The 19719-nt window shown below is 34.7% G+C and overlaps 1 protein-coding gene across 1 annotated transcript in view; it reads left to right on the top strand.

Moving 5' to 3' along the window:
- Positions 1-777: 777 nt before the first annotated feature.
- The window catches only part of LOC134541375 (potassium channel subfamily T member 2), a 284414-nt gene continuing 265472 nt past the window's right edge, over positions 778-19719 (top strand). Inside the window, 1 exon segment of the mRNA XM_063384799.1 lies at positions 778-848. Within this exon segment, the coding sequence (XP_063240869.1) occupies positions 778-848 (71 nt within the window).

The raw sequence follows: 19719 nt of genomic DNA, 5'->3' as shown, positions 1-19719 counted from the left end.
TCCAAGAACATTCCTTTGTGGTGGTACTTTGGTCATTTTCTACGAAGTATTCGCGTGGTAATATAAAAAAAAAAGGGGGGCAAAACAAAACGTTGAGGCAGAGGGATAGCTGTGTATAGTTGCGTGGGGTGGGATAAAAAAATAAAAAAATAAGGGTGGGTGTATCATAATAGCTTGATATCGACGTGAAAACGGCGCTGGATGAGTTGCGTGCGGTCTACCTTCGCAGGGGCATCGGCGACCGCCGCGTCAAGGAGGGAAGGAAGGACGGGAGGGGGGGAAGGAAGGAAGGGGAGGAAGCCGGGTCGGCAGGGGAGGGGGTAGGATAGCGGAGCGGAGGGAGGGGGCACGCTTCGCCGCGGCGTGTAGCACGCTGCCGCCCAGTCGGAACTGGCGCCTGCGAGCGCCGCAACACGCAACGCACGCCGCTCCGAGTGTACGGGTTACGCACACTCTTAAACACGAACTGGAACTGCATCCGGGCGCGCAAGACCACCACAGCTTCTCAACACGTTTGTTTTTCGTGGCAAAGACCGGGAACTCTGGAACGGACAGCAAACCGAACCTTGAAGATAACATTTCTGATTCTTTAAAAAAAGTTTATATTGGTCAATTGCTTTTTTTTTTGCATTTAATCGCTGTAGTTGCAACCATAAAAAAAAAATTTTCAGCAGATTTAGGTCGAGTCAAAGCAAGCGTGCCGACACATTGTTTTTTTTACCACCGCTGTGTTTGTGTCGTGCGTGTGTGTGTGTTCCGATATGTGACTGTGACACCATGGGAAGTTCGAGTCGCTACAGTTCCTACAACTGTCTCACCAGCTGGGACAGCTATGACCGCATACCGAGGTAACAACGTTCTTCACGTAGAGTAATGGGAACAGTAGAACAGTATTTTAAATAACAATATGAACTCCAATTTTTACACTGAAATTCAATCATGTTGGGATTTATAATAAGAAATGTTTTTGAAAAACTGCTTGAACTTAAATTTATATTTGATAACATAAAAAAACACATAAATTCTCTAACTTTTTCGCAAAACAAATTCTAGTTTACATAACGGTACTTATTTTACAGTTGTTGTTGAACATGTATCGTCTAAAATGATAAATAATCATGTATATTTTTACGAATGGAAAACATATATGTAACGTATTGTATACAGGTTTGAATTAGATTGCAGTCATAACAAATTGGTAAAACGACATTCATTCCGTAGAAAGAGAAATAAATCACTTCAACTAAATTTTAAATACAAATAGTATTTTGTTCTTTAATAATTTCCCCTATAACCATACTTATCAAATAGTTTGTCGATTTTCTTCTTGAATGTTATTAAATATTAGCAAATGCCCAGACGTTTCCTGCTAGAATAAATGGCGCTGTAATTTTTTTTTAGCATCATTCATTTTTTTTTTTCATTGGCTGCCATATTCGATAAAAAAAGACATTCGAGTCTTCGACGACCTGAATGTTATACGACCAAGCTGTTCGTTATTTATTGGTTTATACTTTCTCGCGGCGTGAAAAAAAAAATACAAATAAAACCATTAGAAGGCGTCAAAGAAACATACGAGTCTTCTGAGTTCCACTTGTCTTTCAATGAAACAGTGGAATTTCAGGTTCTCTAAGTATTAACTACGACATTAATTTTCAAAATGAGATACCTATACGTATAAATGCTTTAAGATCTTAAATAAAAAAAAAACAATTGCCATATTTTATGTAAAAATGAATATGATATGCTTCGTCAAAATAAAGTACTTAAAATTAGTAAATATTTATATTTCTTAGTAATATAAACAAATTATTAATGTCTTCAGTTTTAAATATATTTTTTTATATTACAATTTTTTGAAGAATAATCCGATTAACTGAAAATATTTTTTTTTATGATTTATTTGTTTTTGGTAATTCATGTAGGCCAACCTTAAATACAATTTAAAATAATATTTTTTGATTAAATATTCAAAATTAATTCGAAATTTTTAGATCCGTTTTAGTATATTTATGTGTCATAAGTAGCTATGTACTACACCTTGAGTAACACAATTTTAGACAAATCTAAATTTCTTTAAACGGTTTTCTTTTTACATTCCAAGCGATACGTTGTACTGTATCACGTCAACCGTATACGAGAACACCTCATATGTCCACACATCGAGCGCGAGTGGCAAGGGCCCTGGGTTCGACCCCAAAGCACGGGCGTGACTCAAGCATTTCGAGTTCGGAGTCCACTCCGTATGACAGGATTGGCTGAAAGGAAATAATATGCGTCGAAGCGCGAAAGTATGGACACGTTTCCTCCTATAGTGTTTACTTTAGCTGGAGAACCCGGAGTTTCCCGGTCCAAAAACAACCATAGGGAGCTGATTTACGGAGAAACCCCGTTCTCAGTTGGTAATATGCTATGTATGGAACATCGCTTGGAATGAAAAAAAAAATCACAGTATGTACAAAATCACATTTGTCTAAAATTGTGTGACTTGACATGTAGTGCGTACTTGACTCAACAAAATATTAAAACAGATCTAAATTTAGAATTAATTTTGAATATTTAATCAAAAAATAAAATTTTAAATTGTATTTAAAGTTGTCCTACATGAATTACCAAAAACAAATAAATCATAAAAATTAATAAATATTTTGAGTGATTCGGATTTTCCTTAAAAAATATTTTATCATAAATATTTTTTTTTTCAAATCTGAGACATTAATATTTGGTTTAATTACTTAAAAATCTAAATATATACTAATTTTAAGTTGATTATTTTGACGAAGCATATATTATTCTTTTTCACATAAAATATGTTCTTTTTTATTTAGTATATATTCATTTAGTATATATATATATGTGTGTGTGTGTGTGTGTGTGTGCGTGTGCGTGTGTGTGTGCGTGTGTGTGTGTGTGTATTCAAGTTTGCGGGAAAATTATTTGGAAAAAGGGAAATTTTCATCCTTAATGGTGGCGCGGAATTTTAAAGGAGAAGAAGAATGCATCAACAACGTAATAGCCGTTGCCATGGAGACGAAGGAAGCATCAACAATGCAATATTTGTTGCTATGGGGATTTTCAAACAAAAACAAAAAAAGTTTTATCACTAACGACCCCTCCCCCCAAAAAATATGAACTTTCAAAAATATTGCAGTACGTGTTATTTTTTTTTAAATATACATTTCATGATCGTAACTGAAAGAAAAAAAATCTTCATAAAAACTTTACTACACCTTTTCGCCCCTTTTGGGATAGAATTTAAAAAAAACCGCTATTTATTGCACCCCTAGGGGTACTCATGGAAAATTTTCTCCTATTTTAAAACTCTAGGTCCACCCGTTTAGGCTTTGCGTTGTCTATCAGTCATTCAGAAACGGTACTGTTTTAAAGGTATACACAAACAACGTAATACATTTTATAATCGTTTGACATCTTCTGAATGCGCATGGCACGAAATATTCTTACCAAATAAAGAGCTTATTTTTTAATTGTAACCTTAAATTCTAAGATTAGCACGTAGTAGTTTAAAAGGTTTAGTTTATGGCCTAATGAAGTTGTGTAAACCAACACACGAATTCATTTTAATTTTAAATTTATTTCACTTTACTTAACATAAATAAGCTTTACAAACTACAGCGTGTCAAGCGCAGTGTTGAATTTTAAGTTATAATTAGAGACCCGTGAATTTCGCGGATTCATTTCGTGTTATGCTAAAATTCAAATAATTATACCTTAGTGCTGCTTCTGTCATTGGGTCTTTGTTAATCTGGAGGACTGAGGGCCAATTAGAGACCCTCACTCATAGAAGTGTCGAATCACAGGCCACCCTGTCGAGACGACTCGCAAGTCAACAGCCAATGAACAGTTGGCATTTGCCCGAGTGTGTAGAAGATATTGGAGTCTATCCTGGAGGTCATTGAATCTGCGAAATTCACGGGTCTCTAGTTATAATATAACCTAAGTTATAACATAATGTTTAAATGTAACCAAATTTTTACTCAATCGGGAATGAAAAGAAAATAACTCTATCTTCTGCATATCCGGATGTTCTTTAAGCCTATAAATAAATAAGCTAACTTATAACTCCACGCTTTTGACTAAAGAACTCAGTACAGTTAGCACAAATGTACTGTGATAACTGCCATTAGTTTTGTAATAATAAACCCTATCTCACGTCTTAGCTCGTGCTTAAATCTTCCAGTAATTTATATAACATTATTAATTCAGTCATAATATAACTTCCCGTGTTTTTAGGAACACATGGAAAGGTTATTCAAGCGGTGTACCACGCGCCAAATTAAATAAAAACGATGGAAATATTTTGTTATAATAAGAGAAACGGTTTCACCATAATGTAATTAAAACTCTTCTGTTTCATTATAACTGAAGATAATGCTGAAACCCCTTCCAAAATAAACTTCATTACTGTGATATTGACGCAGGTTATTAAATTTTTTTTTAAATTTTTTCTTAATAAACCAGATACTCAGGATTTTCCTCGCACAAATATTTTTTTTTAACTTACTGTAATGAACTTGCGGATAACGCAATTTTAAGAATTTTTTTTTATCTTTACAAGTTTAACTCTTGAATAGGCTTACAGAAAATAATTAATTTTTTTGTGTATGTTTGGGAATCATGATAAAATTTGCAAAGACAAAAGATTGACACCTACAAAATTCGCTTTATTTTATTTTCGAAGTCATACCAGACTCCACATATGTATGCGTAGTCAATAAGATGCCACATTTCACTTTTTCTCCAAATTGCAGGTGATTTTCGGTGAAATGTTATGTATTTGTCATTGTCCTAATACCATTCAGGTCGTGCCAAAGAACCCGTGTTATAATTAAGAGGGTCATGGTAATGTAAACACATTTGTAATATTGACTTTCACCAACAATAATACGAAATATGAAGGTTCCCAGCATTGAGGAACAAAAAATAATATTAAAAAAAAATTATTGGAATAAAAACAAATTTCTCGTGCTAAAGTATTAAAATGGAATGTTTTACAACTTTTAGAAATATGTTTACATTAAAAATAATAGTGATAATTATGGCCTAGATGTATTAGAAAGTTTATATAATGTTATTTTGACCAGTTAAATAACATTTATGTGTCAAAGTATAAATTCTTTATGTGTTTATGGTAGCAGTTTGACTATGTTAGCACCTGTAAAGAGACTACATTTGAAGTTTATTTTTCATCTGCACAGATAACAATACAATAATGGGCCGTCATTTCCGTAGCAAAACCTAGTGGTCATAATTTAAATTACAACACCGAACATACTTCAAATCTGACAGTGCATTTTATAAGTGGTTCAGATTAAATTACATACAGAGGTTCTTACTCTTGAAACAGCATTATTGTATACTGTTTTCAACTAATAAAAATATATTTTAATAGAAATACGCTAACAGAACAATTAAATTTCGTAAAACCTATCAATAAGACTTACAAGTTTTGAAGTAGTATATAAATTGCATTGCCTATTCCAAAAATATGTTTATTTTACTATATTAAGACGTTATGAAACTATTTTACGTGGATTTTTTTTAAAAAAATAATGAAACATTTTTAAAATTTTATTCTGGAATAGAAATGAATAATACCGAGATTTCCAAAACAAACAGCGATTATATTTATTAAAAATAGTAAGGTACAGTTACCAGTAGTATTTATATCTAAATTTATAAATCCGATAGCATACCGATATCTAAAATCGTACCTATGGTTGGTGGTCTTTACAGCTAAAGTTGGAATAATTGGGAAATATTATGCCTCACATGCAGTGTCTAGCGTCTTTGACCTTTGAACCGATAATGGTTGAATCGCTGGAATTGCCGGAGAGCACAAACTCAATTAAACCATTCTCTTTGAACACTAATATGGGTGCATGGAATCTAATGTCAGGTGTGTTCGAGCTTCAGGTGGCTGCAAAACGCCACAGAACCAAACATTGGCCGCCAACATCCATTTCCTCCAAGTGCCACAGTAGTAAGTAACTGCCTTTAACTCAGGTTTACAATGTAGTAAATATTTTCAGTGTTAGTTTATGCAGCACAAATGTCGTATCGGGACTGGGCCAGTGACTTACTTGATGGTGCGCCGGGCGGTGCATCGACGATCGACGCAGTAGCTCGTAAAAACTGCGTCCCGCAGACTTTACTGGAAGGCGTGCCAAAGGTTCAGCCTTACCTGAAACATGCAAGTACGTGTATGGTAGCTGAAGTGCAGAGCCGACGGGTTGACGACGCACAGATCCAGAAAAAACAACCGAATTGCGAAACACCGAATCCCTCATTATTATATTTTTGACGTGACAACGTCTAATAAATCGATGAACGCCGGGTGCACGCACGAAAAAGTGTTCCGTTACGCACATTGTTCCGTTACGATGTGTCCCGTTACGCTCATTGTTCCGTTACGCTGTCGGCGAGTGCAGTAATAATAGGTTATGTTACAATTGACTAAAAAGTTATGGTGATTAATATAATTGATGATAGATATTTGATTACAGTTTATTTTTATGAAAACTTGTTCATATTTATATTTAAACTTTATAGTTAAACGCCAGTTTTTAAAATAAATTACAAGTCATCTACACGTGAACTGTTTCGTCGACTGTTTATAAAGTGAAGTGAAAAGTTAATGTGGTATTCATTGCTTATTACAACAACAATTTAGGCAATAAAGGTTAATTATTCTTGCATTTTAAAAATATGATTACTAGTATAATTTCAAGTATTTATTCTTTAATTATTAAAATAAAAATGATTTAATTTTATTCATAAAAGTATGCAATCATTTCATCAATGTTTTGTTATGACGTTGTCACGTTAAGGGGACTGGGAATTATGAAAATGTTTAAAAAAAATCATTTTTTATGTTTTTGTTTATTATTCTTCTCAGAATGTAAGCTTTAAAATGATTTATTACACTAAGGGTAAATACTAATATAATTTAGTTAAAAATAATAATTTAAAAGTTGTGATTTTAAGGGAAAAAAACTTCAAAGTACGAAAACAATTCCAAAATTCAATGTTCAATAACTTTTTATTTTAAAATGCTATTATATTGGGACTTTTATTGTTAGAGAGATATTTTTTCTCTCTTTCGATGTTGGTATTGGAAACCAGGTTGAGGCTGTTGTTTGTTTGTTCATAGCAGCTAATACACACTAGTGTTTTCAAGTAAAATTTTGAACTGTTTTAGGTGTTTTTACACTTTGTATATTTTCAGAGTCCTTCTTTAGGGTTTAAAATGACTTAAAGTAAGAAACTCTTCAAAAAGAGGACAAATGTAGGCAAACCAAAGCCTATAGTAGTGTGTGTGCCACATGGTGTTGAGGTTATGAATGAACCAGTTGAGGTTAGTTCGAACAATGAAGTGCTTCAGTGTTCATCTGAGAAGAAACAACACATTTGAAAATAACTGTGACTCAAATGAAATTATTAATTTATCTGTTTTACAAGAAGCTATTCAGAAGCTGGTTGTCTGTAAAAGTTGCAGTGGCATTGTTTCTCTATGTTCAAAGAGAGGTGTTGGTCTTGCTTGTGAAATGGTTTTGCATTGTAGTTTGTGTGAGGAGAAACTAGAGTTTTCTAATAGTAAGAAATATCATTATTCTACAGAAAATAAACAAGTAAGTTATGATGAAATTAATTTGAGACTGGTTTATGGGTTACGTACTCTGTCCTAAGGGTTCAGAAAGTTGGTGTAAATATCAGCGTGCAAAGAGTAAAGGAGAATGTTATAAACATGCTGATCACTTTCACCTTCCTCGTGTCGTGTTTGAAGAAATGAGACCCATATTTAGAGACCTAAGTGAGCCCGAGTTGCTGAAGAAATGTTTACATGGAAGGACACAAAATCCAAATGAGAGTGTAAACAGTGTTATCTGGAACAGACTTCCCAAAACTACATTTGTTAGTTTCCGTACCTTGCATTTTGGAGTGTGGGATGCTGTTGCATCATTCAATGATGGAAATTTGGTGGTGTGTCATGTGTATCAAAGATTGGGTTTCCCTCCTGGTAAAAATTGTGTGGAAGCAATGAAGAGACTAGACACCTACAGAATAGACGAAGCAAAGCGTGTGGTGAAAAATATTGAAATGAAAGCCAGGCAGAAGAGGAATGCAGCAAAACGGAAGTTAGAGGATCTGTATGAGCAGCAAGAAGACCCGGATGAGCCATCATATGGAGCTGGAATGTATTAGAATGTTAATTGATATATATTGTATACAGTATTTACTTTAAATGCATTTTTCTCAAAATAAAGATTTTCTCTACAAATACCCCTTTTTCTCAGGAACTATTCGAGATAGAATAATGAAACTTGGAACATAAATTGCTAGTATGATTATGCAACTTTTAACACAAGATTATTTTTCTAAATTAATTAAGAAAAATGTCATTGCAAAAAATTTTGATAAAATTTTGTAAAAAATTTTTAAAATGCTAAATATTCCCCCCCCCCCCCCCCACCAAATTATACCACAACACAGTACAATTTCCTTATGTCTATTCCATAATTAAGGCTTCATGAATACGTAAAAAAAATTTCAACATGCTGTGACAAAAGGTTCCTGAGAAAATGGGACATTAATATGCTAATGTTAACACTGTCAAGATAGGGCATTTCCGGTCCCCTAAAACTATCGTCCGTAAACCGACTTTACAGACAACCATTTTTTTTAAATTAGCACCCGATCGTCACACCTCTCGTGCATCCCTGAAATTTTCTTTGGATTCTTGACGTGCAGCACTTTCGGACACTTAAAAAAAAAAAAAAAAAAAACATGCTCAGCTCTTCCGCGCCCGGTGAAAATCACACCTAGCTCCAATCCGCCCGGCGACTCAATAACGTCTCGACTCACGGTTCAGCCGCCACACAGCGCTGTATTCGTGCGCGGCAGAAAGTAGTCACCGTCTTGCATTCTCCAACCACACACCCGCGTGTTATCAGGCATGCCCATTAAGTATGTTTTACGTTGCTCATTAAAAAAATAAATAAATAAATAAGTTTGTTGTAAAATCGGTTTACGGACGATAGTTTAACGTGACAACGTCATAACAAAACATTGATGAAATTATTGCATACTTTTATAAATAAAATTGAATCACTTTTACTGAATTATTAATCACTTTTTTGTATGGATACAAAGAAGTAGTGAAATGAAATCTACAATTTAATTGATAAATTTACTTTTATTTGCACTTATTAATTCAAATATGTTTATTACTTTAACGAATATATTATTGTAACTGTAACTTTTATACGTGTTTGCTATTTAACTTCTTCCAATCTGTGTTATTCTGTTAAGGATAGGACGATGATAGGAAAAGTAGGAAACGAATGGGAGTGTTTCAAGTTTAATGTGCCTCGAAAAAGTCAAATCGATGGTTGTTCCAAATCGAGTGGAAGAGAGATAGATGCGGCGCAAGCGTTCAATAAGCGTAACGGGACACAGTGCAACGGGGCAATGTGCGTAACGGGACACTTTTTCGTGCGTGCAGCTGGTGTTCATCGATTTATTAGACGTTGTCATGTCAAAAATACCTAAAAATAACACAATAAAAAAACTTAAAATGATTTGAAATTATAAATTTGCTTTCTCACAGTCTTGAGAATGATCTGGTAATTTTTTTTAAGATCACAATATTTGGCATCGAATTAGTTATTGTTTTTTTTTTTCATAATTTTTGTAAATTTTGGAATTGCTTTGTACATATTGTGTATAGGACCCACATTTAAATGAGAGTTTTTGCTCCAAGTTGTGTAAGGTAAAACCCCTATGAGTTACAGCCTTGGTCTTTTCTCAGGAATCACACTATTTATACACATACACACACCTACACACATATATATTTGCAAGCACTTCTTCATGGAAAGGCTACTTCCGTTTGTTATCCATCATTGCCTAAACCTAGCTGTTAATGATATCGGTATGTTACGCGCCACTTGCGTTAGAAGTGATACTTTGGACTTCATTAGTCCACTCGAACAATAAAATTAAACAATATAGTATCCAAAGGACTAAAACATCTTGATTGTTATCAAAAAATATATATTTCAAGAGAGGAGACACTCTGTTAGCAATAACATCTAAACCACTTAGAAATTACGTTGTCAGATTTGAAATATAATTCTGTGTTGTACTTTATACAATGTCCACTAGGTTTTTACATTCAATATGACGCCCCATTATTGTATTGTTTCCTCTGCAGATTCCCATTTGCAATCTAGACTTTCATACAAATAATAAAGTGAATTTTTAAGGTTCCCATCATTGGACACAAAATAATATATGTATATACATTTCAAAAATATTTGCAAAGAATTTAGATGGGAAGTTTTACAAATATATCACCTATTTTAACAATTACAATAATAGTCATTATTTCTAGCCTTTAGTTTTTAGAAAGTTTAAATGAGGCTATTTTGACCAGCTAAAACATATTTATTTGCCAAAATATTTATTCTTTTTGTGTTTACGGCAGCGAAGTTTAACAACCATGTCGGCACCTGTAAAGAGACCAGATTTTAAGTTTCTTTTTCATTCTGCAACCTCCAACTTTTCACCATCGAAAGCCCCACTCCCGATTGTCTTTTTTTTTTAAGGCTCTAAGGTGTCATGGGGCTCGATTTACCCCACCGGCTGTTAAGGAAGTTGCGCTTCAAAAAAAAAATTCCTCTTTGGCACGTGACTAATTAAAAAGATCACAATATCACTGGAGTGCCGTCTAATTAGTTTTGCCTGCTTGAGAACCTCTACACGTCCACACTTCTCCATAGGAAGTCTCTGGCAACAAAAATGGCGTCCCTCTTACTGAAAACGCCGTGGATTTTTAATTACGCGTACGGAACATTATTTTATTTTAACCTTAAACGCGGTTAAACGTGTAGACTTTTTTTTTTTTGCGGCAGAGCTCAAAAAGTTTATGTTTTCACACTTATATTTTTGCATCATGGATAGGGAGAACAAAATTGAATAGATATCTGAAAACTGTTGGGTATAAAGAAAATTCTTGTGGTTACACCATGGTGTAACTAAAAATTATTTTATTTAGACTTTTTAAATCTAAAAAATTATGATGATTTTTAAAGACCAGGTATTTTTCAAAAAAAAATGTTTTACTGAAAGAAATCAAACCATGTCTATAACTCAGCAAAAAGTAAAATTAAATTCAAACATACAGAGTTACAGTTTTATAGTCCATTGCATTTTCCTTGTCCATACTTTATAAAAAACGTTTAAAATGCAAAATTGTCAGCTAATTATGCAACAAGTTGGCCACATTTTTTTTTTAATTCGCCATCTCAAAATTTCTGCTTAAACGTGTGGAACGTAAATATAAAATAATGACGAACGGGACATAAGCCCTTAAGCTTTCACTCGTGACTCACTTAGCTGAATAACGTAAAGATAAGCTAAGGATTTCAGGGTATTTTACCATATTAGCAACAGTCAAATATATATATATATATATATATATTAATGGGAGGGTAAAAACTGGTAGTTAAGGGAGAAAATTAATGACCGAAGGATTCAGTGTTTGTTTCAAAATTTCACTGGCCAAAACAATTTTTGTTGTTCGTTATTGACAATCAGCCATCATGAGGTCTGATCTAACGTTTTATGAAAATTTTGAAGACTATAACATATAACGTTTGACAGTTTTATAAACATGATATCAATACTTAAAAACAATGACTCAAAGCAGCTTACTCAAGTCATTCCATTTAATTATATACTAAGCTTTAAAGAAGTAATATTTCCAAAATCAAATAACTAAAAAAATTTTCTAGACGTGAAACGGACATGAGAGTTGGTATTTATTCCCCTCAGTTTAGTAAAAACCATAAACAAGTTTATTTTTATTTGCAGTAAACAAAGTTTAAATATTTGTAGTTTGAATTGCAGTTTGTGCTTCCTTATTTCAGAAATCAGTTGTCCCTTTTCGCCTCTCCGTCGAACACTTGTACAAACATTTTGAAGCTGGTACTCAAAATGGTTAACACAAATGAACGTGATTTACAGGGTGGCCCATAATTATGTATATGATGTTTGACTGACTGTGGTATTTGTGATTCTGTGCAAAAAGGTCTCGCCGTGGCAACACTGCCTAGCCTGATAGTGGGGATGACGGTCACTGGACCTGGAACCGTTAGTGTATGGCAGAAAAGATGGCGGAGTGGTTTCCTCTTTTGAACAGCGTCTGCGTTGTGTGCGTTTATGTCCTGCAACAAAAAAAAATTAAGCGCGAGGTGAGACGGAATATGGCATTAAGAGTTCGGAGGAAATTGCCCCTCTGTGTTAACAATCCCAGGAATAAAAATCAAATTTGACGCTACTAGTTTGGCATGCGAAGGGAGCGGATAGGCCCCGAAGTAGGAATAATACCGATGATAACAGAGCTCGTTCCCTGGAAAGTCGATATGTACGTAGAGTCGAACATATCATTTCACAACACTGCAGAGAACAATGAAGGATCTGAAATTAAAGCCATATCATCCTCGTTTTTTTATAAACGATCTCAACGACTGCGATCCGCATGGACGCTTGGAGTTTGCAGGAAAAAATGGCCGGGAATGCTGAAGGAAGATCTCCAGATTTGGAAATAAATTGGTTGTCTGTAAAGTCGGTTTACGGACTATAGTTTAACGTATAACGTCATAACAAAACATTGATGAAATTATTGCATACTTTTATGAATAAAATTGAATCATTTTTATTGAATTATCACTATTTTGTATGGATACAAAGAAGGAGTGAAATGAAATCTGCAATTTAATTGATAAATTTACTTTTATTTGGACTCATTAATTCAAATATGTTTATTACTTTAACGAAGAGATTATTTTAACTTTAACTTATATACATGTTTGCTATTTAACTTCTTTCAATCTGTGTTATTCTGTTAAGGATAGGACGATGATGGGAAAAGTAGGAAACGAATGGGAGTGTTTCAAGTTTAATGTGCCTCGAAAAAGTCAAATCGATGGTTTTTCCAATCGAGTGGAAGAGAGATAGATGCGGCGCAAGCGTACAATGAGCGTAACGGGACACCGCGTAAGGGGACAATGTGCGTAACGGGACACTTTTTCGTGCGTGCAGGCGGCGTTCATCGATTTATTAGACGTTGTCACGTCAAAAAACAGGCCAAAATCTCGTGTTTCGTGAAGTGCTGACCGACACAATCGTGTTGTACCTGGAGGGAAGATGACCCTAACGTAAACATCAGCATGCGTGACAAGAAGTCTTGGTGTCATGGTTACGGGGTGGTAATTAATTCTTATGATGGGTTGATTGGCCCATTTCGTTTTTTTTTCTATGATAACGTTACTGGAAGACGTTACCTTAAATCTCTTACAGCCACTGTGTATACTTTAATGTCTGAACGACCGGACATTCATGACCTGTGATGGTGGCCTCAAGATGGAGCAAAGTCGTGCTATGCCATACCAGTGCGAGAGTGGCTGAAAGAAACATTCCCGAACATCTGAACGGTCTAAGTGGGTCTGTGGAGTGGCCAGCTCGATAACCCTATTTGACACCACTTGAAATTTTCTTATGTGGTGTATTGTCACACTACCCTCCCCTCCTCCTCCGGCCATAACCACCCCCCAATTATCATTATTAACTTATTCCAATGAAGTTTCACTTTAAAAAAACAAATTGTTGTAGTTTTTACTATAGTTATGAGTTTTTTTAGTTATCAAACTAATCTCGTGAGTTTTAATAAAATCAACTAATTTTCCTTCAGTCGATAGTATACGAAGAATTAGTTAAAGTCCGCTGGTGTGAAAAAATTTATTTAAACGTTTAACTTTGTGTTAGACATACAAAATTCTCTGATGTGTTGCGGTGCAATATGAATAAATTTTTATTTCTTTCATACTTTAATGCTCGTACTTGTAGTAAAACAATTGTAATCGTTACACTGAAGATTATAAAAGAAAATTATTTCTCAGGAAAGTTAAAAATGACGCTGAGTGGTATTTAAAGTGCCAGTTTTGATTCAAACGGAATTTTGTGACGTATAAAAATATGCATCTCTAGTTAAACCGTTAAAAACATTAATTATTCTGCAATTCATTGATTTGAATATTCTGTGCCTGAAATTCAATGTATAAAATACTTCAAAAATTTATATTTGTAAATAAATGTATTTCAGGCAGTCAATTCGTTTTACCACTACTTGGATTAAATCTTACAATTATGCTAAGTAAACTTAAGAGGTATATCAGTTATACATTTCCAAGTCTTTAGAGAGGTTTCAGTTGAAATATACTTTATTTTTATATGTTTTCAAATGTTATATTACTTTGAATAATACAATAATGGCTTACTGTTAATATAGCCACGGTATATTTCCTTTTCATTTGATGCTAGTAATTATATCGAAACTCCCTTTACATTTCAAAGCGTCTCGACTTCTGCATGGAAAAGTCACAAAGGAACTTTTCAGTAGTATCGACTGGTATACCTCATGCATAAAGATAGAGGGGCCTGCAAACTTGCGCGCGTGATGTTAATGGAGTTCCGGCAGAAGTGCGATGAATTAATTATTTCAAATTAGATGAAGTTGGTGCACTGGAGTTAACAGCCCACCATTAATTCAATACCCAGTTGTTAGTGGTTGTTCGTCAGTCCAGTTATTTAACTTGTCTGAAATGTCTAGATTATTTTTTTTACAACACGTGTAATTTAGAACACCGCATTTTAGGTTGACTTAAAGATTGATATTTATAGGTTTTCTTTGAGTAAATAGTACTTCGTCAAAATTTTTTTTTTTTAATTCTAAAGGTGGTTTAGGTTCAGACGCTTTCTACCAAATTTATATAAAAAAATTTAACCATTCTGTAATGCTTCTTTAACATTTATTCATTTAACTAGAAGAATGCCTAGAAACTATTCTCTGAACAAGATTTGTATACTAGAATATCTCGAAAAATGTTTCTGAAATACTAAAAACACCAGACCAAATTACAAAAAAAAAAAATTGGTAGGCTGTGTTTTGGACTACAGCTACCAGGTGTTTGTTTTGTAAATTCCCAACGCACTGAACTGGAATGTTGTGTATAAAATAAATAAAAATAACTGAAGTTGCTTATTTGTTTACGTGAATTCGAAGAACGTCTTACTTGATGTTCGCACGGCCACGCCAGAAAAATCGAGACACCAAAAACATGTCCTTTGCAGAGGCTATAATTCAAAAACTATAAACTGTAGGCAAATAAATAAAATTGTATTATATAAATTATTAGGTCTTCTAATAATAAATATGCACTTATATTATTGACATAAATAAATAATAATTTACGTTTGCCAGACATTTGAAGTTTTATTTTATGCCTTTTGAATGTTACTTCAGTTATCATTGACCTTATTCATAAGTTATTAATAGGGGCAGGCATTTTTTCGCGAAAAGATATGAACACTTATTAGACTGCAACAAGGTATACCCGCACCTGTGGTTTCTTCCTTGTGATTGGCGGCCGTCTGCGAGAAAAGTCGTTGCCTTGTTTGACCGAGCCATTCAAGGACGCGTTTACTTCCGCAAATGAATCACTGTGATTGGTGTTGTTCCAATCGATGTGTACCTGGGAGAAACTCACCCAATCACGGAACACAGACGGTGCAGCGGTGTTTTAAACTTTCATCTAGTCTCGAAATCTTTTCGCGAAATCTGCATGCCCCTAGTTATAAATATGCAATATATAGAGACCGGAAAAATTCGCGGATTCGTTTTGCGATATGCTAAAATGCAAATAATTGTATTTTCGTGCAACTACTGCCATTGGTTCACTGTTAACCTGGAGGACTGCGGGCCAATTATAGACCCTCAGTCAAAGCAGTATCGAATCACGAGTCTCCCAATTGAGACGCCTCACAAGTCAGCAGCCAATGAACAGGCGACGTTTGCCCGAGTATGCACAGAATCGTGGAGTCTATCCTGGAGGTCATTGAATACGCGAATTTTTCCAGTCCCTAGCAATATACAAAATAAGATAAGTTTTTAGATAATTGTTTTATTTATTTCAGAAACAGAAAAAAATAAAAAATTCATGTCAGAAAATTGCGACACCGAACCGTGACAATCCCGGCCCATGGTTCACGGCCACCGGCTCAGCTGACTCCACGCCAACATCAGAACCACCAGAGAGCACATCCGCGTCCATCACCAGACACGTGTCTGCATTCCCCGTCGCTTCTCGCGAGTAGACTGAGGCTCGCTCCAGCGACAATACCGCGCCTCGTTCGAGGGTGCCTTACTCCCACTGGCTCATTTCTCTCCGCTACTTTCTGCCCCATTCGATACCTACCACACTTCCCTGCACTTTTAATTGCTTCTGCTGGGGCGATTTCGCTTGCTTTCTTTATTTTCTCCAACATAACCCGTTTTCGCTTGGACATTATACGATTAATGGCTTCAAAACCAAATATACTATGTATAGGGCCTGGAAAAATTCGCGTATCCAATTACCTCCAGGATAGACTCCACGATTCTGTGCAAACTCGGGAAAATGTCGCCTGATCATTGGCTGCTGACTTGTGAGGCGTCTCAATTGGGGGGACTCGTGATTCGATACTGCTTTGACTGAGGGTCTATAATTGGCCCACAGTCCTCCATATAAACAGTGAACCAATAGCAGAAGTTGCATAAAATACAATTATTTCCATTTTAACATGTCGTTAAATGAATCCACGAATTTTTCCGGTCTCTAACTATGTAACTTTATAGTTATTCAACTCAACTAGCATCACTCAGTGCTCACTCACGAGCAACTCAAAGTTTAAATCGCACGCAAATCAGTTTATTACTCTCTAAGTCACAGCTCTCACTGACTTCAGTTCGACGCTCCCTATCAACGCTCATTGCGTCATCACTGCAAATGTTAACCGGGCGAAAATACGTAACGACCACGAGCAAAGTCTTCTCTACTAAGATATATTTACTTAAACTCTGTAGCTATCATAGATCACGAGTTTTAAGCTGTGTCGTATCCTCAGCCGAATTTACACCCAACCCAAGATTAAAAACATTCGTATTAATGTCGAAAATTCAAGTAAAAAATTGGTTGTCTGTAAAGTCGGTTAACGGACGATAGTTTTACGTGACAACGTCAAAACAAAACATTGATGAAATTATTGCTTACATTTATGAATAAAATTGAATACTTTTTATTGAATTATCAATATTTTGTATGGATACAAAGGAGTGAAACTAAATCTACAATTTAATTGATAACTTTACTATTATTTACACTCATTAATTAAAATATGTTTATAACTTTGAGGAACAGATTATTTTAACAATAACGTTCATACATGTTTGCTTTTTAACATTTCCTCCAATCTGTGTTATTCTGTTAAGGATAGGACGATGATAGGAAAAGTAGGAAACGAATGGGAGTGTTTCAAATTTAATGTGCCTCGAAAAAGTCAAATCGATGGTTGTTCCAATCGAGTGGAAGAGAGATAAATGCGGCGCAAGCGTACAATGAGCGTAACGGGACAAAGCGTAACGGGACAATGTGCGTAACGGGACAATGAGTTATGCTTTTTCGTGTGTGCAGCCGGCGTTCATCGATTCATTAGACGTTGTCACGTCAAAAATATTCAAAATAAAATTGCGTTGCAACATGGTTTTACGACACTAGATCTCGTTCCTAACTTGGCGTAAAATAGTTTTAAAATATGTTAAGTGCTACGAACCCTTTTAAGACGTACCCCCAAAGACTTTAAAATTAAATAATACGCAGATTTCAATCTCTATTATTTCCATAATATAATATATTTCCATATTCCATTGAGAAAAAAGAAACATGAATTATATTTGAAAAAGTGTTATGCTCTAAAAGTGGGTCATCTGTAAAAAAATTAAATAAAAGAACCACTTGAAATTTAAATTAAAGTTTTGAATGGATAGTATTAAAATCAAATTTTCAGAATGTAAATTACAACTCTTTGAAATAAAGAGACTGTAATTTTAACTTATTCACATTGAAGTGTATAGAGATAAAAGAGGCAGGAAACATTTTTTTGCTTTAAATTATAGCTCTGAATGGTGTTGGGTGTCCACCAATTGTAACAGAACTCGTAAATCAATTTATAAAAAAATTACTCTACTACACATTTATCTACTATTTATATTATTCACTTGAACGTTTATTGTGTCAAACCATTTCAATATGTTCGAAAAGTAATATATTTTTGTTATAATTAGTGCAATTTATTATTTTTGTATAACCTAAATACATTATATTAAATAATTTCAGGGTTCTTCTGAAGATAATCAGACTTTAATTTTGTTCGGTGTAAACAATGTTAAATAAAATGTAGATAAAACGGTTTTCGAATCCGTGGGTTCTCAAAACTATGACGTTTACCGTCAAGTAAGAAAAATTCACAATATGCTACGCAATAATTTTTTGATATTGAGGTTATTAGACAAACATGTACAGGACCGTTTGCACAATAAGGTGCACCTTGCAGAATAATCATATGAAGGAATACTTCTTTGTCTTAAGTCACGACGTACCAGCTGTGGATAATCTGTGTCATGTTATTTGTCTCCGATTTGACGCTTCTCTACAGTACAGTTTCTCAAAAAAAAAGTCCCAGTTATCATATTTAATAACTAGAGACCTGTAAAATTCGCGATTTCAAATCCCTAAAGGATAGACTCCATGATCCTCTACGCACTCGTGCAAATTACATCTGCTGATTGGTTACCGACTCGTAACACCTGTTGGCTGGAATGATCGTGATTCGCTAATTCTTCTGTTAAAGATTTTTCATTGGCCCAGAGTCCTTCAGATAAACTGTGGCCCAATCACTGAAGCAAAATAATGTCAAAAGTATTTGGACTCTATCCTATAGCGAAATTAATCCGCGAATTGTACAGGTTCTATTAATAACATCAACTATAAGGGTTATAGAGTTTAGGTTAAATGTCACAATTAAAGAGGAACTTAAACAGTTTTACATAAGCGTGTAACCCCTGCGGTGAGTAGAAACAAGTAAAAAAATATGCAGAATAGCAAAAATCAGAAATATTAAAAAATATATATATTCTGAAAACACTGCTGGGGTTACGTTTGAAAAGGTAATAGGGAGCGACGTTAATTAGGCTTTCATAAATGAGTACCGTGGCTTCGTTCTGTTTCCACATCACACAGAATTACATTTGGCAAAGCGCAGCAGTAGTGAAACGAAATTCTCGAGTTAAATGCGCGCAGCATAAATGCAAATGGCTCAGACTTAAAATAAATGTCTGGAGTTGTGTAAACGTATGTTCACTTTGTTTGGGCTGTGGGGAGTAACATAAGAGTCTTAATGAAATAATTATTGTGCCTCGCGAACTCGTCGCAAATTAACCGAAGTTGAGCGTTGCAGAGCAAGCGCAGCATTATACAAAACACGTCCGGGGCTCCTATCCTCTACTGGAGATTTTCTGGGCATTGACAGCAAATGGCATAGTTCCCCCGCAGTTTAAGAAAATTAAGTGAATGTCCGTCATTTGGAAACTACACATAATTTAGATACTCACAACTTAGAGCAGTCATAACTTAGAAACCTCGAAAAAAAATACGCGTAACTTAGAACTGCCATAAGTTAGAACGATCAGAACTTAGAAACACGTAACTAAGAATACGCAACGCAGAATCACACAACTTAGAAACGTCGTAACTTAGAAAGTCA

Source organism: Bacillus rossius, chromosome 18, assembly GCF_032445375.1.
Source record: "Bacillus rossius redtenbacheri isolate Brsri chromosome 18, Brsri_v3, whole genome shotgun sequence".
NCBI classification, from domain to species: domain Eukaryota; kingdom Metazoa; phylum Arthropoda; class Insecta; order Phasmatodea; family Bacillidae; genus Bacillus; species Bacillus rossius.
Note: the sequence above shows the minus strand (reverse complement) of the source record. Positions and strands in the feature narration are given on the sequence as shown.